Source organism: Brugia malayi (genome assembly GCF_000002995.4).
Source record: "Brugia malayi strain FR3 genome assembly, contig: Bm_v4_Chr3_scaffold_001, whole genome shotgun sequence".
Lineage (NCBI taxonomy): Eukaryota > Metazoa > Nematoda > Chromadorea > Rhabditida > Onchocercidae > Brugia > Brugia malayi.
Window position 1 is genome coordinate 2,480,541 of NW_025062477.1, and position 24,183 is coordinate 2,504,723.

A 24,183-nucleotide genomic window follows, 5' to 3' on the forward strand; every position below is an offset into this window, starting at 1 on the left:
TCTTTATACAGGTTTTTGTATGAAGAATTCAAATGCGCAATCGTCACAATAGAATAGGCTGTAAGAATAATTCAAATGCGCAATCGTCGCAATAGATAGGTAGTGATAAAAGAGACAAAAATGATTTCACTGCTTATATTATGTAACATAAATGAAAAGTTATATTTTTATCAATTCCAATTGACATAGGATAGGTGACACAAAAATCATATCATATCAATTGAATATTGATATGATATAAAAATTATGATTTTTAGTATTGATAATATCCAATAGCAGAGAGTAAAGGATGCTGTCTATATAAGTTAGCTAAGTTTAACTCTTATCACCTGATGCAATTTCATCAAAAAGCTAAAAAATTAAAATTAAAAAAGAAGAGATTTTTGAGAATGAAATTTTTACGTTGTTTAATTTTATGATAATATTATTTCTTATATTTCATATATGCTATTTTAGGATGATAATAATATATCGTTTAATGATAATTAAATCTATTACAAATGAACAATCATAGGAAAACAAATGCTTTTAAACTTTATTGTAACATATTTTCAAACTAGTTTAGAATATATGAAAATATCCAATGTGAATGTTAGTTGTCTTTCACATTTCATCTTGCATATTTAAATAACTCTTTTGATGCAAACATATCGTAAAAGATATAAATAATGAAATATAAACTCTTTCTAATTGTGTTTTAATAGTTCAAAGCAAATAATTAATAAACGACTAAAACACTTGTGTTACACTATCATTAAACAATAGTTTCAATTTTATTACATAAATTAAATTGATCACAAATAACAGACATGTATCATAGAATTAATTTGATCTTATAATCTATGTGAGAGTAATGTCATCTATACAAAGATGCCTAATTAAGTATCAGCTGATATTATCAGTGCCTTTTATCAGTAAGAATAATTAGCTAGATGATAAAAGGTATAATCATCAGTACTATTTGATGAGATTCACATTTAACAATAAAGTCCAACAATATTGATAATAATTTGCTGAAACATGACAACATCTCAAGTCATCATTGGAATAAATGATAGAGCATTTCCTGGCTTATAGTATTTCTGAAATATAAGAAAGTAAAATTTAATTTGTTAAAAAAGATAATATTTAATCAATTAATCATCATTTAGTAGAATCGATCAAAATGAGTTATACTGTTTGTGTTATAAATTAAATTGCAAAGTTTTCATCCAAAATTATTGTGAATTGAAATTTTGCTATGCTATCAATTACTGGAAATAGTGAAGAGAATATGTAAATTGCGGGGGAAATACGGTTGCAAACCGGCAAAATGTTTGCTAATAACGATTAGGAATGCAAGTCGTACCTTGTGAAAGATCTTAATCACTATATGTATATTTTTTTTTTTTACAGTGCATAAAAATATATGAAATGTAAAGTTTATAAATAACATTCAAAAAAAAAAAAGAGAACGACAAAAAAAGACAAAAAATATTGTATTAACAGATATACAGATTGTAGCATTATTTGATTTAGATTTATGCTAAAAAGTGCTAATGAAAAAATATACCCGAAAAATGGAAAGACTATGTTTCCGAAGTATTACAGAAGAAAATAATATTCGAAAAACTTATTTTGCTGATCAATTGATGAATTAGACTTTTTACTTGCTAATAACATTCACTGAGAGTTTAGTTAATCACATAATAAAACAGTTTTGGTAAAAGTGAGAGACAAGAACAAATTGAAAAATACCATAGTATATATATATAAGGAAACAATAGTTTATGTTACCAGTATCAAAAATTTTTAACTTGCAATACTGTATCTCTACCAATTTTAAAATCTATAACTAGAAATAAATCTAAAAATAATATAAGCAAATGGGAAAAAATCTATCCGAACCAGATTTTACAATAAATATTTGTTTCAATGGAACAATAAATTATAAATTGAAACGGAACAATAAATTATAATACATTTTAACAATAAAATAATGTACATTATTTTCAAATAAAGAACTAAAAGCTCATATTATAACTCATTTCAAATTAAAATTCTTAAAAATGTTAAGAAAACGAGGAAGGAACTCCGGTGAATGCTGACGGCTTGCATCTTCAAGAATACATTGGAAATCATGCTCAGACATACGACTTGACGGTGAGGCAAAAGCCGAAAAATCACGAAGCATTTCTTCCAAATCACTAAATGATGAGATTGGTCTCAAAGGCGTTGAAACATCATATGCTTCATCATAATAATTATCCCTATACCTTACCATATACCATTCATCTTCTTCCTGAAATTTTAAAAGATTTGCAATTTATACATTACACTACACTGAATCAGTAAATAAAGGTTTGCAAAACAATTGCTATCAACATAAAACATTATTAAAATATTTAAAATCACTCTTTTAGACATATGCTATAGTGTAATATAAAAGAAAAATTATAAAATTTTTTCATACAAATAAATTTTGCAAAGACAATGATTAAGAAATGAAAAAAGGAAAGTAATTCTAAAGTTATAACCGTTCTCTCACGTTCCGCCCAACAAATCTGTCTAAGATCTTCTTCCAAAACAACTGCCACTTCGTTAGTTAGTGTATGATATCCTGGCTAAAAATCAATTAAATTATCAAAGAACTCTGAAGAATTCAATTATAACAAAATATCATTTGAACAACTAAACTGAGGTTTAGCAACGATCAGTTTTACTGGAACAGTTTCATATATAGGAAAGCTAGCATAATTATATTCAACATTAGCAAATGGATGTAGAAACTGAATTGTGATCGCAAATATGGAAATATTAAAAAACCACTGAAGGTAAACCTTCGGAACTGAATTGGGATCATTCACAATATTGCTGAGAAGTAGAAGATTAGCAAATGGATTAAGCGGTTCAATTAATTTTGAATCAATTCCTAGACTCAAGCATAGCATTACAACTGCACGATTCAATTTGAAAATGTCCGTATCGAATAAGCCTTCCGTCCATTTTCTGCACGACGAAAATTCTTGATATGATATCTAGAACAGAATTCTGAAACCCATTAAAAAGTATTTAATATTTTCAAAATTTTGTTTAGGTCGGCTTGAAGGGCAACAATCACAAAGTTATCTCGTCATATACCTACTTTGTCACTGGCCAAAGAATAAAAATGGAAAAAAAAGTATATATATAAGTCTGTAAAAATCTATCAAGTGACCTAAATTTCAGAAGAAAAAATCCAGAAATGATAGAAAATAAGAAACCACCTGGTCTGGTATGCATACATCAAAATTAACGGTTAGTAAATTAACAAGCTGGATAGTATAAACAAATGCAGCGAACATGCTATGCACTGGTCGGGCAACAGGTACAGTTGGAATGCCTATGCTCAGCCATCCTTTCAAAATTTTGTATTGCGTTCGATCCGGTGCGTCACAATCACAAATCTATAACGCTCTAATATCATTACATTACAGCATAAATATTTAAAACGGAAAAAAATTATGCTATAAGGATTTAAATCTTGATAATAACAGTATAAATGTACTGTGCAAGGTTATTTCATTAGAAACTTTTTCTTTAAATTTTTCAATCTAAAAACTTTTCAATAGTATTTAAAGGTATAATGTAAAATGGTTAAATCTAAAATGAGACAAAACACAATGAAACCAAATTTACCGTGTAACAGTGTTCCGAAGAAGTTGCACATTCTGTTGGAGCCAGGATTTCGTCCGTCGGTGGGGAAAATTCTTCTTGACTGAAGAGAACGTTGTTAAATTGTTTTGTACATTTTTTTTTTTTTTTTTTTTGCAAATATATAAGGGAATAATCCTAAATTAGAGTTTTTATAATTAATAAACATGAAATCAAGTTCATTTACCATGCTTCAGCAATCATTTCCCGACAACGTCGTTCCACTTCATCTATGGTTGGTTCCGGTTTTAAGACTCGTTGTATAGGAAAAATTTTTACAAACCACTGTGCATTGAATTTTATAATTTTTTGCAACTAAATTGATTTCTATTAGTCCTTTTCTTGTATTTTCTTTCTGGATTTATAAGCACTTAGTTTAATATAAATCTAAGCAGGAACTGTTAAAAGTAAGCTTACATTTGATAACGATAAGTAAGGAATTCAGTATATTTTAAATGGCTAATGTTAAACAGAAATGATCACACGAAGAGAAATTGTTTCGAAACATCGTAGAATTTTCACAAAAGCATAATTTTCGAAATAAATTCCTGTAAAAGCCATCACCTTATCCTCATATGCATCGACAAATGCTTGTAGTGAATTTGGTGGTCCACAAAGAACTTTTTGATGTCCACGACATCGTTCCTATAAACTTGCTTTAATTCGTGTAAGAAATATTTTAACTAAATATTTTTATACACAGAATGAGGAATGCCAAAATAATATTAAATAAAAGTGAACAGCAAATTTTACATTTTTATAAGTTATGAGTAAATTGAGAAGCTAGATGTTAGACATGAGAAAAAGGACCTTAAGCTCTTCAATTGTTTTGCGATATCTTTCGGTTTTGCTGCACATAATTTTCAGAGCAGCTTTCTTCTTTTTTATAGCTTTCCTCCTGTCAAGAATATTTTGTTTCAAATATTCAATGGACTCATGCGTTGAATGCAACTCATCGCCTAGAGAAATCTAGAAAATCACGAAAATTATAATCCAGGTATTTTAACTAATATTTAGATATTATTCACAAAAGAATTCTTCGAGAAAAAAAAGACGTAATAGTAGATGCTACCAAGTCTTTTTTGAAACTAACATCAGCTGCAAAAATACTTTCGATTTCACGAGTGAAACATTGCTTCCTGTATTCTTTTTTTCTTTGCAAATTATGCTTATCAACAAATCGGACTGAAAATGGCATTCCTCATATATACAGTCAAAAATTTTTTGTTAAGTAAATATTCGTTATGCAATTATTGAATGAAGTTTTTATCAATTCTGAATAAGATAAAAGGAATTTCCGGTTAAAATAGCTTTCGCCTAAAAGACATAAACTTGTTCTTTGACATTGTTAGAAAATGAAAAGGAACAAACTTTTATGGTTGACACAACTCCTACATAGGCATAACATTTTGTTGCTACACATCGAACATGGATATCTATCACCTGTCCAATCTGTTGAGTTACTGTAAGTTAAAATTTTTGGATAACAAACGCTAAAAATTATTTTTAGAATAATAACCCAAGAAATAGCGAACGAAACAGGATCAAGCAGAAGTCATCTCCTACAAATGGCGTTAACTGTTAATCCTGAAAACTGTAAACAAATAAAGTGATAACCTATCAGTATCCATTCCTGAACTGCACATCGGTGAGTTAATACGCGTGTATATACCCAATGGTGTTATCTTATCTATGGATGTATCAATTAAACCTCTGCAATTCACCAGCTCACTGATATCTGTGAAACACCTCATCGCTTTCCGTATTTCTAGAAAATTTCATTGTAAATAACGCGATCCATCCTCACATACTTCTCTCCCATATTTTATTTATTTCGCCGATATAAGTGAAATTATATGTGTAGTTCGAAATGAGAAATATTTTGAATATATAGGGAAAAGATGACATTTTATTAATGCAAATAACAATATCATATTCTGGAAAAGTAAATCTATAAATTTTAACTTTTTCAGAAAAATTTTTCATGTAGCCTTTTCAATCTAATCAAATTTTATTTCTTTATAATGAATATATACCTGGAGTAGGTGTTGAGATAGGATTTGTAGCAAAGTTACGTGGAAGATTAGTTTCTGTATCCATCATCCACCATGTTTTCTTATCCGATAACATTTTATGATTATACTGGGAAATTCTGAGATCTTTAATAGAAATTATTCATTCTCATTATCACTCAGTCACGCTAAAAATCCATTAAAAAAAAATAAATAATTTAATCGCAAATCAAAAAATACTTAAAACTGAAAAGAAATGAAAAAGTAATCAATGGATATCATAAAATGAACATATCACTTCATATCAATCAAATCAATATGTGATTATAAGTGATATGATGGAATGCTTTTAAAGAGATAACAGGGATTAAAAACACTGATAATAGAAGATATGGGAGGGAAGAAGAGGGAAAGAAGGAGAGAGAGAGAGGGAGAGGGAGAAGAGAGAGAGAGAGGGAGAGGGAAAGAAGTTGACAGACGAAGGTTAACAATTCGTGCCCGTTAGAATAAAAATGTACAATATCAAAGCAATTCAAAACATTCCTTCTGGCAAAATGCCCAACAAAGTGTTTTGAATTAGTATTGATCAATGAGTAGTGTTCGGCTTGCTTGCAAGGAGATAGAGGTGACAGCTCTCTTTTAACATTGTGATACTTTTTGTTGCTATCTGTTCGCTAGTGATGTCACCAGAATTGGTAAAACCCTCGATCGTATCACCAGGACGAGTGAAACTCTCGATCGTGTCACCAGAATGAATGAAGCCATCGATCGTGTCACCAGAATGAGTGAAGCCATCGATCGTGTCACCAGAACGAGTGAAACTCTCGATCGTGTCACCAGAATAGCTGAAGCTATCGATCGTGTCACCAGAATTGGTAAAACCCTCGATCGTGTCACCAGAATGAGTGAAGCCATCGATCGTGTCACCAGAACGAGTGAAGTCATCGATCGTGTCACCAGAATGAATGAAGCCATCGATCGTGTCACCAGAATGAGTGAAACTCTCGATCGTGCCATCAGAATGAGTGAAACCCTCGATCGTATCACCAAAATGAGTCAAGCCCTAGGTTGTGTCGCCAGAATGTATCAAATCCTCTATTATTCCGCGAGGATAAGTCAAATTCCCGATAGATACTGTTACAAGAGTAATTCTCTAATGGTACTTAAACGAATGAATTTCTGATGACTATGAGAGTGACAGAGATAACGATTATTAAAACTTTTTGCGTGTTATATTTGACATACAGCTTATTTTTCTTACAGATCTATTATCTCTTGTAAAAATTGATGTGTTCGATGTGAATGACAGCGTAATAAAATGGATAAGTTGAAATCGTCAAATCTATCAAAAGTGTTATTAATTGGCGATGTAAACGACAATTTACTTGAGTCACTATTGGGTAAGTATCATATTTCATCGAAATAAGTGTGCAAATTCATCAATAGTTTTAAAAAAAGCAGAAAATTTTTGCATTTTTTCTCATATTTTCTTTACGACTAAATCTATCATTTGCATGTTTTTATGTGTCAACAAAATTTAAACACAAAACAGCAGTTCCACACATTGATGCATTTCTTCTCTTTTTTTACGTCTCATCGACTTAGTAAGTTGAATCTATGCATGCAAAATGACATAAAACGTATTAAAATGTATTAAAAATGCAAATTATGTTTTGTGATATTACAGGAAATAAAAATTCCACGTTGAAACGAAAGAGTGAACTTCTATTGGATACGAAATATTACGTGGCTCGCTTGAAGTTAGTATCGTTGAAGACAGTTGAAAAGATTAATGAATGGAAGACTTCCACACTGAATGTAAACGTTGGTGCTATTGTGTATAATTATGATGGAGAATTCCGTTCAATGGAGCAGTTGAAACAACAAATGTCTACATGGCGAGCAGAAATTCAAGTATATTGATTCAAGTGTAAAAATTATTTAGAAATTAATAGCTTGAAGTTTTTGAGAATATTGAATTATTGTAAAATTTCATCTAAATTCCACCATAAGTGGACTTTGTATGTTGTGAAATTAATAGATTTACCTTTTGTCTGCTAGTCTAGATCTAATCATTATCTGTAGGTCACTGTTTGTAAACGTTTGGAGCGTTCGGCGGATTGGTCAGAAAATTTATATCGCTTTTGTGCTGATGAACAGATAGAGTTGGTAGAACTTGACCCGGATGCTGTAAGTCGAGTTTAATTATTAATTGAAACGTATGTAGTATGTATGAGTTCGAAACTCTTCAAAATTTTATGACAGTAATTCGAAAGGGCTCTATCACAGATATAACTTTTATTTGAAATTTAAACACATGGGTAAATGTTGGCTAAAGAGACAATACATTTTATGCTTTTCAGAGTGCTTAGTTGACATCATTAACGTAATATCAATGTAAGTTAGTTCGATTTGTAAGCTAAAGTTGCATTGGAGGGATGACATTTACTTTTATTTAGTATGAAATGTAAGGTAAGGAAAGGAAAACTTTCTATTCTCTTTATACATATAGGTTTTCAGGAAACAATAGAAGAGTTAAGTGAATATCGTGAACTTTATGGAGTGCCTCGTATAAGACAGGTTAGCTTTTATGGTGATTTGTTATGATAAATGAATTATGAGAATGAATTTATAGTCGAATGAGAACTATGGAACTGCTTTGTGATTGATATATTCTAGATTCCTGTGATCTTTATGTAGTATTATTGCCTAATCTTTATGTATTGTTAATAATTTTGAGAAATTCATTACTAAATTCATTGCATTACTTTTCCGTTGGATATTGCGTTTAGATCTTAGAAGCTGGAAGCTGGAGCGATAAGACAATGAAGCTGAATCCGCTTGAATCAAATGAACAACGAGATTTTAAGAAAATTGATCACCCTATTAATAATTCTGCTAAAAAGTCTTCCAAAAATTCTTTTGGTGATGAAGAGTTCGGATCAGATGGTTGTGATATGACAAATGAGGAAAAAGGTGCTTTTAATAGACATTAATAAGATGTTAATAGCTCTATATATTTGTCATTCTATTAATAGATAACTTCCTTCGATGCCACTTTTACTAGAAATTCTGAGGAATTATTTTTCAGAAATGATATTGAAGTTGTTTGGAAGACCAAAGGTATTATTTGATAGTGTGATTAAAGATGCAGATATTCCGGATCGTGCAGTTATTGATTACTTCAAATTAGAAGCGGAAAAATCCAAAAGACAGAACAAAGTAGCTGCCAGCGTAAGTTTCCTGAAATATTGTTCTCTTTCTTCATATCCTCAATGGTTTTGACTTCATATGAACTTTTGTTGCTTTCTTAATGATATGTTCAAACTCTTTCTAATAAAAGGAAAGAAAGCATGAGTGGAACAAACCGAAAATTTTGTGTTTAAATTTCGAATTTTTTCTTCAAAATATTTTTTTTTTTTTTGATTTTTAAAGCAGAATATCGTATTTCTAGAAGAAGAGGAAGAAAAAGAAATCAAAAGTTACAACTACAAATGAATTTGGTGAATTTGTTGATGCGAAAAATTCAATGTCAAGCAATGTATTGATGCAAAACTCATCGAATACGAAGAACGAACAAATAGATGTTGATATACATATGCGCAGAGAGCAAGAACCGAGTGCTGGTAATTGCAAAAAGTCTCTAGAAAATCCCAAGAAAGATTCATGTAAATTAAATAGTGTTTCGCAATCAATGATCGATGAATTATTTGAGAAAAGTGTCGATGAACAGGGTGCAAATTTGGTCAATAAAATTCATGCAGTGATTTTTCATTTTCTTTGAATAGAAATTTAGAAATATTTGCAGCATATGTTTTCAACTTATTTGTTTCACTTTTTTCTTTTTTTATAGGAATACACAAAAGCTAATGAGTGACTGCTGCTCGTGAAAAGAAAATTTTTTGTAAATTAAGTATCAAATGAAATTTTTTTTTTTTTTTTTTTTTTTTGTAAGGCGTTACGTGTTTCAGTATCTTGTTGAGGTTTTAGAAAAGAGAATACGTTCCGAGTTATCATTGCATTCTTTAAAAAATTTAGGCACGATCAGCATTACTCAAAATGCCGTTTGGTCCAGAACGACAGAATTTAGCAGCTGATACGATGGCTGCAGTAATCAAATCAATTGGAGATAGTGATTTTTTCAACAGTTCTTCAGATGATGAACCACACACCTAGGATACTTCGACTTTTGTATAATTAATTCACTCATTTCACTTACTTTTTTTTTGTTGTTGCCTTGGTTATGTTTTCTTTTACAACTATAACTAATTGTTAAACATCAGTAAACAAAAAACCGGACGAACAGAATAAATGGAACGGTTTAACTACTGTCTATCGATAATCTTCTGTTGGAGAATGATAATTCTATATGCATTTAACCTGAAGCCAAGATAGAAGATACACTTTATAAGAACAGTGCTGGATGTTTTTTTCGTTTTCAACAGTTTTTTTTTCAATTAAGTTACAGTTGCTGTTTTGAATTTCCATGGACTTTGACTCGATTTACTTTGATTTCTAATGAATATTATTCCCTGTAACATTTCCAAGTTAAAAATTTTTATTCTTTCATTACCATTGCAGAAACTGACTGTCATTCGAGATGAATCCTTTCTGTGATGGAAATGTTGGTATTCATTTATTTTTGCAAAACTTCACGTTGAATTGTAAATCAGTTTTTCTTAATTTCTAGTGAAGACTTCATTCTAGTCTTTGAAAGCTCTTCATAGCATTTGATTTAATATTCTTACGCTAGTAAGAGTCGAAGTAATAAATGAGACAAAAATATCACTAAATTTTTTGCCTAAGTAATATTGTCATGTGAGAATTTCATTTGAAACATGGATGGATAAGTAATTCTCGATTTTGTACTTTTGTAATTTTAACATGGATAACATAGACTGATGTTACTAAAATGATTTATTAAATTTTTTTCTAAATTACTTGTTAAATTATTTATTAAAAACAAAATGTTCTTAAAAATATAACATGAACTTATTAAATCCATTTCATAGGATAACCTGGTCTTTTTTTTTTTTTTTTTTTTTTTTTTTTGTGCATTTGATGGATCACTTTTAGTTTTAGTTCCACGTTTTCTTCTAAAACATTTCGATGTTGGTTGTACCGAAGATATTTGGGAATGAAAAAGAATTTCATAACGGTAAAGAAAAATTAGAACTTAAAAATGCATTGGAATGGAAATCTAATCGAGAAAAATCATCGATGAATCACTGAGATATCATCAAGAAATTAAGCAATCGGAGATCTTTCCATATCAGATGGAATGTTGTAGTATGTCAAATTGAGGTTTCTTTGCAATTAATCTTATCATTACATTGATTAACAACGTATTATCAATTTTTTACTTCACATTTGAAGAATTATTGATGACAAAAAAAAAAAAATAGCTCAAATGAAATGAACATTGAGAGAAAAAATTTTCGAAATTTCACAATGATATATAAGTGAAGTATATTTTGCATTTTATAAGTAATAGGGAAGAAAAGTTGCAAAAAAAAAAAAAAAATGCTCAAATATACAACAAATATTGCCAATATGAAATTTCATTTTTAATAAATGAATTAATTCATTTCGAAAAGAGAATAATTATTACGATTTGTCAGCTACTGCTGTGAGTAATACTATACGAACATTTAAATTTATTCGGTAACATTAAATTTGTGCTATTTCATTACAAATTATTTTCTTAATTTTAAAAAATGCTAGATAGGCTTAGCTAAAAATTAATACCATCATTCACAATTTAAGTTTAACTAATCTAATATCACATAAAATCGTTTTTTAATTTGCTAAAATCTTCCGCAAATATTAATCGTCAAGCATTTTGAAATTTCTACAATTAAACAATTCTACGAACTGTTTAATTTCATATTTGTTTTGAAAATAAAAAAAAAAAAAAAAAAAAGCACTGAATTTTTCTTTCAGAAATATAATAAAATTCATTTATCTTTTTAAAACAACTAATTAGTAATATTTAAAATCACTTCAAAAAGAAAAAAAAAAAACAAACAAAATGGATAATTTACGTGTTAATGAATATTATAAGTTATAATAGAAAATTTAAGAGTATATTATAAGAAAAAAAAAAGTCATATAAAGTTAAACTAATCATTACTACAACACTGTTTCACTAATAATTTCAAATCATATGCAGCACGTGATACTGTCACAATACAATTAGCCATTGATTGTACAGCTGATACTGATAAATACTGAAATATAATTATTATACTTGTAATAATAATTTACTAATCAATCAATCAATCAATCAATATTTGGATTGATCTATTGAAAAAAAAAAAAAAAAAAAGGAAAAAGGAAAAATTGTTGTTTATTTGTTTAAATAAACAAAATAAAATATTATAATTCAATGAAATTTTTGAAGTAATAGAAAAGATAAAACAACAAACTTCATCAGCGGCATGCTTTGTAGCTTGAACGCATGTTTTCAAAACATGAAGCAATCGATCAGCTGCATGTTTCACTTCTTGGCTAACATTGACAGATGAAATACATTCCGCAATTGTATCAGCCATATAAATTAATTTATGTGCAGTAAGTATTATCTGTAAAATTTTAATTATTATTACTCAAATTAATTACTGAAAATAATAGCAAATAGTAAATATTTGAGTATTTCATTTAGATTATTAATTAAAAAAAAAAAAAAAAAAGATTATTTCATTTAAAAAAGTATTAAAATACATTTCAATATTTAATTCAAATAATTATGCATAATAATTTTCCATATATTGCGTCGATTTTCAATTCAAAAATAGAATTTAGAAAATTTATTAGATGATCCCAATTATTAATTTCAATCTTAAATAGCTGAACTACTCGACTATTATTAAATTATTATTAAAATATAAATTGATGAGAAAGGTTTTTTTTTCATAAAAAATGAAAAAATTGAAGTGATTATTGAAAGAATTAGGAATAAAAGCATATCAAAGCAATATAATCGATAGAATTGATAAGTAACAAAAAAAAAAAAAAAATGTGATAAAGTGATAAAAATGATAAGTGATAAGTAAAGAATTGAGATATTACCAGTTTTCCTTTCTGAACAAATTCATGTGGTGGCATTTGTTCTTCAATTACAGTTAAGAACTCTTCAATTGCCTTAGAAAGGAATTCAGTGTGTGCATCTAATTGTGGTGAATAAAATTCAATCAATTGTCTGTCATCTTTTGATAATGATTTTATCACCTGAAAAAATCATTTTGAAAAAGTCGAATTAAAAATAATTATGAATAATAAATGTTATACTAAATTTTCATACTTTAAATGAAATTTGCTAAAATAATTATCATATCAATTAACTGAAATGATTGTTTAGTGAATTAATAATTTAAAAATGATACTTATATTATAAATGTAATGAAAAAATTAGAGTAAAAAAATAGAACTAAATAGTTAAGTGAAAGTGAAAATTAATAAAATTAACAATAATCATTTGAAAATTATTATTATTGAGGAAAAATTTTAATTTGAAAATTTTAAAAAAAAAAAGAAATTAGTAGGAAAAAATATTCATGCATACCTCTGTATTTAGTAATGCTAATGGTGGTATACTTGTTATCGGTCTCATCCGATGACTTACGATACTATCATCACCTTCAGTTGTTGAATCCTAAAATTTGATGTGGAAAATTTAAAATTGAAAATAAATATGATTAATCAAAAAAAAAAAAAAATAAATAATAATGTCAAAATGATATCTGAATTAAAGAGATTTTTTAATTTAATTAATCCAATTTATGAATTTTAGTAATACATTTAAATGTAATAAATTAATACTAAATATCTTATTATTGTGTTGCGCATTTATTTTTTTTTTTAAAAAAAAAGAATGATTTTTAGTTTTGCTAGCATAAAAAATAAAAATAATATTTAATGTAACAATTATTTTTAGAAGAAATAAAAATCAAATCGAATTAAACATAAAACAAATTAGAAAGAAGATATTTTAAAAAAAAAAAAAATTTTTTTTCTTTCTTTTAAATTTAAAAAAACAAAAATATATGCTAAAAACAATCGTAGAAGATGCCAAATATCATAAATAAGTAAATAAAAATGACAATTAAACTATATAAGATGAAAAATATCAAATATTTTTAAATATTAAAGTATCAAAAGTATTACTTAATTTTTTTTTCTTTTTTGAAATTTTGTTAATTAGCATCTACCTGATAAAAGCTATCACGATCACTGATCACTGATTCTAAATCATCTTCTTCGAGAACATGAGTTTCCAGAATGGAATTCGATAATTGATGTGAAGTAGTCAAATCATCCGCAAATGTTACACGATTTTGTTTAGCAATTGTTGTAGTTGATGGACCAAAAGTTGTACGAGAAGTTAAAATTGATTGTGGTGTTTGTGAATCATTTAAATTTGAAATATTTATTAAATTATTTGATGTTCCTGTTTGCCTTTTTGAATCCAATCCAACTGATATTCTACCATTCGTTTCACAAATTCTATAAAATTTTAATCATACAATTTAAATTTTCAAAAATTATAAACAAAAGAAAAAAAATTTATAACATTTATTACTTATTAATTGGCAAATTTATAATTGACTGAAATGAAATTATTGAAAAGAAAATAGAAACGAAAAAGATATGAAAAGAGAGAAAAAATGAGAAAAGCAAAACAAAATAAAACAAAATAGCAATTAAAAGCGAAAAAAAGAAAAAAAAGAAAGAAATGATTAATTAAAAGTAAAAAAAGAAAAATTTACTAAAACTAAAAAAAAATGAGGTTATCTTTTCAAAAGGTTATAATAATTTAGCAATGTAATTAAATTTGAAATTAATTATCTTACCTTAATGAAGGATCATCATACGATTGATCAGTACTTGTTGTAATTTCATTGGAATTTAAAGAATCATTTATAGTATTCGTTAAGAAATGAACAGTTGACGATGGTACCATCAGTAATGCCCATTGTATCAATTTGCAACAATCGATTGGTAACTGAAATTTAAAATTAATTAATTGAAAAATATAAAATTTAAAGAATCGCTTATAGTATTCGTCAAGAAATGAACATTTTCACAAATGGTATACTATCAGTTTTTCAAAAATACAATAATAAAATTTTCGATAAAATAAATTTCAAAAATACAATATAAAAATTCTTGATAGAATAAAGAAGAAATTTTAAGAATTATATTTGAAAAATCCAGAAAAAATTAGAAATTATTCGAATTGAACAATCATTTATTTACAAATTAAAGCATTAAGAATATTTATTTAGGTATTATTTAAAAAATATATAAAACAAATTAATGATAATTAAAGAGATACCTGTTTGATAACAGCAAGAAATTGATCCAAAGCGTCACTACCTGGTGTTGTACCGTAAACGTTACGTGGTCGTGACAGAGCACTAAGCGTCCAACCGGTATTGTCCAAATTTTGTTTTAATTGTGTTATAATAGCAGTAGAGCTTTTCAGTGGTAAAAGTAATTGCTTCAATTCTGAAAATTAAATAATTTCAAAATTTGCTCTCTTTGAAATTATAATTTCTTGGGAGAAAAAAAAAAAACTTTGAGATATTTGATGCTTTAATAACAATTTTGAGCCTTTAAGTTTTATATTTTTTTTAAATTCAATTATTTGATTTATTATTACAGAAACAAGAATGAAAAAAAAAAAAAAATAAATATATATAAGCAAAATGAAAATTATATGATATAATAAAATTAAATAAAATACAAAAGAAAAAAAAAAAAACGAATCATTGTAATAAAATTTAAAAAAAAAAAAAAGAAAATGTTAAAATTTGAAAATATATTATTTCAATTTTTTGAATTATCGTTGATTACATTCTATCGTAGAAATATTAATTGCTCATTTATTAATTTATAAAGCTAATTGTATTAGTACTATTTTAAACATTAATAATTTTAATTTAAATTATACAATAGCTATGAATATCTAATCTTATCTTAGGGAAAAGTTATAAAAAAAAAAAAAAAAAAAAAAAACTAATTTAAAATTTAAATAATTTAAAATGAGAAAGGAAAACAAAAGAAAAAGAATAAAGTACAGTAATAAAATTAAAAAAAAAAAGAAAACTTATACAAATAATTAATTTATCAAAAAAATTATTACCTTCTCCTTTTGGATTAGTAATGTCAACTATAATATGACATGCGACATTAAGAAAATAATTCATTGAAATTGTAATCATTTCTATGTATTCTTTAATATCAAAAATATTTTGTTGCAAAATATGCGGTTGTCGCCATGAATTTGTCGCCGTAAACTGTATAATTTAATTGAAATTATTATTTAAATTTAAATATTTCACAATAATTTAAATTATATTTTAGTTAATTTTTTTTTTTTTTTATTTAAACAAAATTGAAAAAAAGAAATTTTTCTTTAATTTTTTTGCTTTTTTCAAAAGATTTAACATATAAATCATTTGAATTAATAGCAAATTTTTTTTTTTTTTCGCTCAATTTTATTATTTCTATTTCAAAAAAAAAGTTTTTTTTTTTTTTTCATTTCATTTGATTATTTTTTAATTTCTTTTTTAATTAATAAAAAAAGAAATTAAAAAAAAAAAATTTTTTTGTAGAAAATAAATAAAAGAAAAAAGAATAAACCTTATCTAATTGTTCAACGCTATTTTCAATATTTCGATAATATTCAACAAGTTTTGAGCAAATAATTTGTTTCTTAATATTTTCCTCATTTGTTGAATTATTTCCATTGCTACTAAAAAATATTTCCATTATTTATTTAAATACATTTCATAAATTTCTATTAAACTTTTTTCTTCAAATTATTTTAATAAAATTTTTCGACAACAACAACAAAAAAAATTAATTTAATTAATATTTCCTGAAAAAATTTTCATTTTGTTTATTTTTTTTTTTTTTTTTAATTTGGTTTTTTAATAAATCACTTATTTGTAGTTTGTTTGTTTGTTTGTTTGTTTTTAAAGGAAGAAAAATTGATTTTTCACTAATTATTAATTTAATTTTTTTCTCTTTTTTTTTAAAAAATCAAAGTTTGCATTATTCAACTTTTTATGTTTGTGTAAATTTAACATCAATTAAACCTATTTTTTTTGTTTTTTGTTTTTTTATGATTTAAATGAATCAATGATTTCATGTGAAACAATCTTTAGCTAAAAATAAAAATTTTATTGAATTCATTGAATTCATTTTTTTTTTCTCTGATATCAATGAATCAACTTAATCCTTCTAAAATTCAAAAAAACCTTTTAGATTTAACATATTGTAGTGGTGCTAAATTTAAATTAATTTTTAAATGTTTTAAAGGTTTAAAGTTTTTTTTTTAACCAAACTAACCGTTTCAAAAATTTCATCTAAATTAAATATTTAATTAAAATATACCTTTTTACCTTTTTCAATTCTCACTGAGAAAAATTAGCTTAGTGACAGATGCATGAATAAAGTTGAAATCAACCGAACATAATAATTTCCTTATTCCGAATAGAATTAAAACTTTCCGGAAATACAAAACTTTAAAAGACTCTTTCATCTCTTTTACCTTTCCAAAGAACGACGTTGATTTATTAATTCAGGTGCGATACTTTCACTGCGTTTGAAATGATCATTCGAGGTAAATTTATTTCCATGCATACTTTCAGGTGGTATTGATGAGCTCCTGAAATGTTTTTCATTTTTATCAGAAATTCCGGAAATTTAGTCACTTTTGTTTGCTATGTCTTAAAGCTATCTTTCTTAAATTTCTTCCGGTATTGCAACTTATTCAGATTGAAATTTCAAATTAACACTTACCTATTTCCTATCCTGCTATTAAGTAATTTAAAAAAAAAAAAAAAAAATATCTTGACACATGAATAAATGTAACAATTCAAAGTTTTAAACTAGTTATTTTGAGGAATTATTCGTTAATTATTTATTTCAAATTTAAAATAAACAAAGAAAATTTTATGAGAAAAAAAAAAGAGAAATTTGTTACCTATGCATAAAATCTCGTTGATTATTCAAATTGAGTGAAAGATTAAATCGTTGCTCTGTACTACCGGTCATTTTCAGATCACCTGGACATGTGACAGTGTTACAATTGATGAAATTATCTTGTAAAATAGATTTACTGTTTGATTCAGCTTTTTCGTCTAATACTGTCATCAGTGGATTAGATTGTTCAAATTGTTGACGTTGAGTTAGAGCTATTCCTTCCATATCATTGAAATGATCTGCTAATTGTTGCTGATCTTTTGGATCATCGATCCGTGATCGATATATTCTTCCCATACGTGAAGTATCATAATTAGATTCAATTAAATCTGATGATTGTTCACATGATGATAGTGATGATGTTGCTGATGTTCGCTGAAAAGTTTATCAGCAAAATGATCACTGATCGCTTATCAAATCAATGATTGAAATCGATTAGATGATTTCATATCGATCAAATGTTTTCATAGTGATTTCATAACATAAATCATAATATTATTTTATGGAACAAAGAAAAAAACTATAAATTTTTTTTTTTTAAACAAAATTATTCATTTTATTATTAATCATAAAATGAAATCATTATTAAGTTTAAACATGTTTATCGATCAATTATGATTATAATTTGTGTTAAAATTAAAAAGAAATTTAGAGTAAAAAATAAATAAATAAGAAGAAAAAGAAGAAATAATCTGAAAATAGAAGAAATAACCTGATTACTTTCACCATTAGAATCATTCATATCGGCAACAATTCCGGAAGATGATGGTGATGAAGAACTGAGCTCATCATGTGGAATAATTGTTGTATTAACAATAACAGCACTATCCGATTCAGATTCATTACCTGAACAACAATTATTTTGTACATCAATGGTACCAGCTGTACCGGAATTCAAATTTGTTGACCATTTAAGGTTAGATTTTTTTGAGACAAAATTTTTGCCTGTAGCAAATTTTGTTGGTGATGATAACAGTGATGATGATGATGAATCATCCATTGAGGTTGTTCCTGAAAAAGAGTAAAAAAATATTTCAAAAAATAATAGCAATGAAAATTTGAAAACAAATTTAAAAATAAAAATTACATAAGCATAAAGCTTTAATTATCTTTATTCAAATTCAAAAACTTAATTAGATGATTTCAATACCTATCAAATTATCAAAATTATTTTTGAAGCAAATAATTTTTATATAATGCTGACTAATTAATCACTAATTAATAATTGTAAATTAATTTAGCTTTTTAAAATAAAAAAAAATATGATACTTTAATAGAGTAAAAAAATATGTATCACTGCAAACTTAGTTCCTTTTTTTTCTTCGATATTTTCATATTCAGTAAACTTTTAAATAAAATGAAAACAAATGAATTATTAATTAATTCATTTGTTTAAACTTCCGAGCTTAAATTAAATTTTCTACTATTTGAAATTTAAATTTGTTAAATTTGTTATCACAAATTGGATGTATACATAATAATACATTTATTAATTAATTTTTTTTTTACACTTTTTCTCGAAAAAGATGTAAGTGATATTTTCATCTTTATATTTTATAATTTATAGATAAATTTAATTATTTTCTTACAGAAGTAAATTTACAGAAGGAAAATTAATAAAAGACAAAATATCAAATATACTTTAAGAGAGAAGGGGGAGAGAGAGAGAGAAAGAGAAAGAGAAAAGGAAAGACTTTAATTCAAAATCATTTATCGAACATATGTTTAGTTTAAGTATTCGTTAACTCATTCAAACACATTATAAAATCACATTAATATCGATTTCTCATATATTTTTTTTTTTTTTATTTTATTTATTTATTAAATTTAGTTTATTAGAATTGCATTGCTTCCGGAGTTTTTATTTACTTTATTTTCTTCTTTTTTTTTTCTTTTTGTTATTTCTTATTTTATAATTTCGAATTTTTGTTTCATTTTGTTTTGTTATACTTTTCTTTTTTTTTTAAAAATAAATTTTGCAATGATAAATTACGAAAATATGGTAGAATTTTTAATAAAATAACATACAATAATTCAAAAAAAAAAAAAACTTTCTCTCGTATATTCCTGAAACAAAATATTTCTGGATCATGCATATTTCCGGATTGAAAATAAACATGAAAAATTGATATTTATATAAATGCATGAAAGTTTTAGAAATTCAATAGATATATTCATTATTAATTAATAATTTATTAGCCATCAAATTTTTATTCTACCTTTTTTTTTTTTTTTTTTTTGAATTTTTTTAAAAGAAAAAAAAAAAAAAAAAGAGAAAGAAGCAAAAGTTCTCAATAATATAAATAACAAAACAATTTTGTAAAATTTAACTAATAATTTTAAAATTAACTCAATTTAGCAAAACAAAGTTATCATTTCAATGTTTTCAAGATTTTGAAATTAAAAGTCAAAGTTAGCTTATAAAAATAACAATAATATCAAATAGAAAACTAACGCAACTTGCAAAACAAAGCTATTAAAGTTATTATTTAAGCTTAAAGTTTTAGAATCAAAGTTAGTTTATCAAATGACAATGATATTAAGTAGAATATAAATTCCACATTGTTCAATTTAATTATGATTGAAAAAAAAAAAAGTTATTTTTTTCTTTTGCCAATATTAGTTGAAAAAAATTTAACAGCGAGAAATTCATCATTTCGATTTCAGAAGAATAAATTTTATTGATTAAAAATCTTTCATAAGAAATTACTATTTTCAACTACTATTTGTTTTTTTTTTTTTTTTTTTTCAAAGCAAAAGATAGAATTTAATAATTGGCATTCATCTATAAAAATGAAAGAGTTAGAATTGTTTCCGATTTTATTCTTCCGGAATTCGTCCAAATAAAAGTTATTTTTATTGTTGTTAAAGTTATAAAATAAAGAAAGCCAAAAAAAAAAAAAAAAAAAAAATCACCGGAAGTAATGAAATCCTAATAAAAGTAAATTGAAAAAATAAATATATGAAAAAATCAGAAATGAATTTCTTTTTTTAAAAATTAATTCTACAAAATTTAAATTTAAGTATAGATAAATTAACTGTATTGCTAATATTATTTCATAGTTATATTTGTTACAAATATTCCGGAAAACAAACTGAATGAGAAATTTATCTAATCACAGAATAATTTTATTGAATACAACAATTATTGACATCGAATGAACTAATCTCTCATTCTAACATTTAACTATTCTAAGATGAATTTTTCATTTTTAATTTTATAATTAAATTTAGTAAAAAGTTTTTTAAAAATTAAAATAACAAAACAAAAATATTTATCAAACCTATTTTTTGAAGCTTTCGTGTGACACTATCCAAACAATTATCGTTGCTATCCATCCTAATTGATTTTTGTAAATTATCACTTTCAACATCATTTAATGAAGTTGAATTATTTCGATTATCAAATTTTGTCTTTGATACAAATGATGGACGATTTGATGTTTTTGTTGTAAGCGAATCTGATTTTTCTGTTTTTCTATAAAACATATTTATACAATTAGTAATTAGAATTGAGAAAGAATTTATGTAAATAAAACAATTTAAAATTTAATAAAAATAAAATTTAATTTTATATGAATTTTTTTTTAATAAACTTTTTTTTTTTTTTTGTTTAAAAATGATTTCAAAAAAAAAAAGGAAGCAAACTTAAGCCATTTGTGATCATCATCACTTGAGGTAAATTCATTTGAACTTGATGATGAACCAGGTGTTGCACTCAATGATAATATCGATGGATTAATAAACTTTCGTTGTGGTGGCGGAGGTGGTGAACTACGACCTCCACTGAAACACCAACGCATTTTGGTGACACACACAGAGAGAGAGAGAGAGAGAGAGACAGTATCAATAAATTGATGGAAGAAGTTTTAATCTGTTCTTTTTCCTATAACCGATCGTCAAATGTGATAGCACAGAAATTGTCACCCAGATAAAAGCGCTCTTTGACGAGATAATATGATAAGAAAACGTTACCTATGGAATAGAGCAGAAATAATAATTTCAAATAATTCAACTTGTTAGTTATTTTTTTTAACCGCAAAAAAAAAAATATTTAAAAAAAGTTACTAATAATTTTAATATTAAAAAAAAAAATTGACAATAGTAATTAGTACTAATTGAAGTATTAATGCAAAGTAAATTTAAATTTAATACATTGACATTTGTTATTTCGATTATATTTTAAATTTGATAATTTTAATTTTAAATTTTTGAAAAATTCAAAGCAAAAAAAAAAAAAAAAGAAAAAGAAAAAGAAAAGATTTAATTAAATAATTTGATATCATATTTAAAATGTTTATTATGATATGAAATTTTTTTTTTTTTTTTTTTTTTTTTTTGTACGGAAGAAATTTAAATGATTAAAAATGAGATTTGATAAGAATGAAATGATAATTGTTTAATCATTTATATAAGTGAAAACAATGCTAAAAAATTAACAAATTTTGATAAAATTGAATATTATAATAAAGGAGAAAATTTGTATAATTAATTCAAAGATTAATTTAGTAATTTTAATTAATACAAATCTAAAATTTTATTTAAAATTATATTCATGATATTAATGGATAAAAAATATTGCAATAATGATAAAACAATTGATTGATAGATAGATATTACAATGATTACTATTTACTATTACTTTATAATATCATAAATTGTTTATTTCTTTCATTGTTTTTTTTTTTTTTCATTTAATTCAACTTACTTAATTAATATTAATAAATAAATTTAATAAAATAAATAGTAGATTAGAAGAAAATAATGAATGATTGAATGATTAGTAACAGATATAAAAAAGAAAAATAGATTATTAGAATATTTATCTTCTTTTATTTTCTGTTTATTTTTTTTTTTTTGTTCAAATAGAAAGTTATAATGTAATGATAATAATTTTTATGATAATAATGATAAAAGTTTTATTGATAACTATTTAATATGAAAGAATTATCAATTAATAAGAGACAAATTATTTGAAAATAAATTAAAATTTAAATGATAATTTCATTCTATAAAAAGAAAAAAGAAATAAAGAAATGAATAAAAAGAAAAATAAAAAATAAAAATAGCAAATCATTCTATCGATATATCTTCTTTTTCGTTTTTTCTCTCTCTCTCTCTCTCCCTCTCTCTGCCTCTCTCTCTCTCTCATTTTTTTCTTTTTATACAAATAAATAAAAGTATATATTGCACCTGAAAAAGATTCATCAATCAAAATGAATCATATTTTATATAGCATTTCTTTTTTTTTTTTTTTACTTTTACATTTTGGTTAAAAAACATTTTAAGCATTTTGTTTGATAATAAATAAGCATAAAATCAAATGAATAACAAATGACAATCATTGTCATCATTGTCATCGTTGTTATCATTGTCATTGTCATCTGTTATCATCGATTTGATGATATGAAAAAGGAATGAGAAGTACAATTGATGAATCATTGAAGTATGTTAATGTAGTGATAAAAGTGTTCATGTTTGATGTAAATAATATTATTAAAAAGTAAAGTAAAAATTAATTTTTATTTTAAAAATTTGATTTGATGTAATTTTGTAAATTATTACTTACTTAATACTTTTTTTTTTTTTTTTTTTAAATCAAATATACATTAAATAAATTGGTATATTGTTTAAATAAATAATAAATTGAATAAAATAATAGCATATTTAATCAATTTATCAATTATAGATTGATCGTTTATTAATTTGAAAAAAAAAAAAAAAATGGATTGTTGAAATAAGCAAATTGTGCAATAAGTATTTTAAGCTGAAGTTTTCGATTTAAGTAGCATAATTAAAGTACTTTAGGATTAAATCATTTTTTTTTTTTAGATAATTTAAAAAAAGAGGCAAGGAAAAAAATAATGAAATTTGTGGCAAAGAAAAGTAAAAAAAAAAAAAAATCCTTTTAATTTTTAAGAATATTTTTGATGAGTATACTTTTGATACTAAAATATAAGGAGAAGAATAAATTAGTAATTAATTTTAATTTGTAATAAACAGATGTCCTTGAATGTAATTTTAGATATATTTCGATGAAAAAAGGAAGTTATAAATAAGTAAACATTAGACATATATTTAATGGAATACATTACAAATATTAGAATAAGAATGTATTTAACTAATCATATTGATTGATTATCATTTCAAAAAGTTAAATTTAAAAAGGAATAAATCAGTAAAATTATGAGCGCAACTTGTTGAGAAGATTTTAAAGCTATAAATAATAATTTTAAAGCTATAAAAGATAAAGATAAGATAAGTTTTATCTCAAATTAAACTAATAATTCATAAGAAATTATCATATCATTATTTTAACATATCAATAATATGAAAATTATGAACAAATGCAATATGTTTATGTGTTCTTATTAAATTATTTATGTAATCTTTAAAAAAAAAAAAGAAATTTTTTTGAGTTCATTGCAACAAAAACATTAGCAATTTTTCAAATTAGAATTACGACTTACTTTAAATTATTACAATCAAAAAATTTTTATCTATC

The 24,183-nt window shown here is 24.8% G+C and overlaps 3 protein-coding genes across 3 annotated transcripts in view; 1 reads left to right on the forward strand and 2 right to left on the reverse strand.

The window, feature by feature from the left end:
* Positions 1-2,023: 2,023 nt before the first annotated feature.
* On the reverse strand, positions 2,024-5,802 carry Bma-epg-8 (Uncharacterized protein; the record flags this gene model as incomplete). The annotated part of the gene is made up of 12 exons (XM_043079776.1): positions 2,024-2,281; positions 2,517-2,603; positions 2,820-3,017; positions 3,246-3,425; positions 3,658-3,736; positions 3,860-3,987; positions 4,237-4,317; positions 4,483-4,641; positions 4,766-4,857; positions 5,044-5,135; positions 5,290-5,440; positions 5,709-5,802. The coding sequence occupies 12 exons, from the start codon at positions 5,800-5,802 to the stop codon at positions 2,024-2,026; spliced, it is 1,599 nt and encodes a 532-aa protein (XP_042935710.1).
* A 633-nt stretch (positions 5,803-6,435) lies between these two features.
* Positions 6,436-9,860, forward strand: Bm8425 (Uncharacterized protein; the record flags this gene model as incomplete). The annotated part of the gene is made up of 9 exons (XM_043079777.1): positions 6,436-6,843; positions 6,994-7,084; positions 7,372-7,598; positions 7,770-7,874; positions 8,205-8,264; positions 8,477-8,660; positions 8,776-8,918; positions 9,139-9,447; positions 9,723-9,860. 9 exons carry the CDS (start codon positions 6,436-6,438, stop codon positions 9,858-9,860), a joined length of 1,665 nt encoding a protein of 554 aa, XP_042935711.1.
* A 1,946-nt stretch (positions 9,861-11,806) lies between these two features.
* Bm8424 (uncharacterized protein) overlaps positions 11,807-24,183 on the reverse strand; it is a gene marked incomplete at both ends in the record, with an annotated part of 29,895 nt that continues 17,518 nt past the window's right edge. The window contains 14 exons of the mRNA XM_043079778.1: positions 11,807-11,914; positions 12,113-12,268; positions 12,756-12,914; positions 13,249-13,338; positions 13,895-14,189; positions 14,537-14,688; positions 15,022-15,194; positions 15,832-15,985; positions 16,332-16,443; positions 17,245-17,361; positions 17,680-18,053; positions 18,391-18,689; positions 20,963-21,156; positions 21,327-21,464. Of these exons, the coding sequence (XP_042935712.1) occupies positions 11,807-11,914; positions 12,113-12,268; positions 12,756-12,914; positions 13,249-13,338; positions 13,895-14,189; positions 14,537-14,688; positions 15,022-15,194; positions 15,832-15,985; positions 16,332-16,443; positions 17,245-17,361; positions 17,680-18,053; positions 18,391-18,689; positions 20,963-21,156; positions 21,327-21,464 (2,521 nt within the window). The remainder of the gene's footprint in view (positions 11,915-12,112; positions 12,269-12,755; positions 12,915-13,248; positions 13,339-13,894; positions 14,190-14,536; positions 14,689-15,021; positions 15,195-15,831; positions 15,986-16,331; positions 16,444-17,244; positions 17,362-17,679; positions 18,054-18,390; positions 18,690-20,962; positions 21,157-21,326; positions 21,465-24,183) is intronic.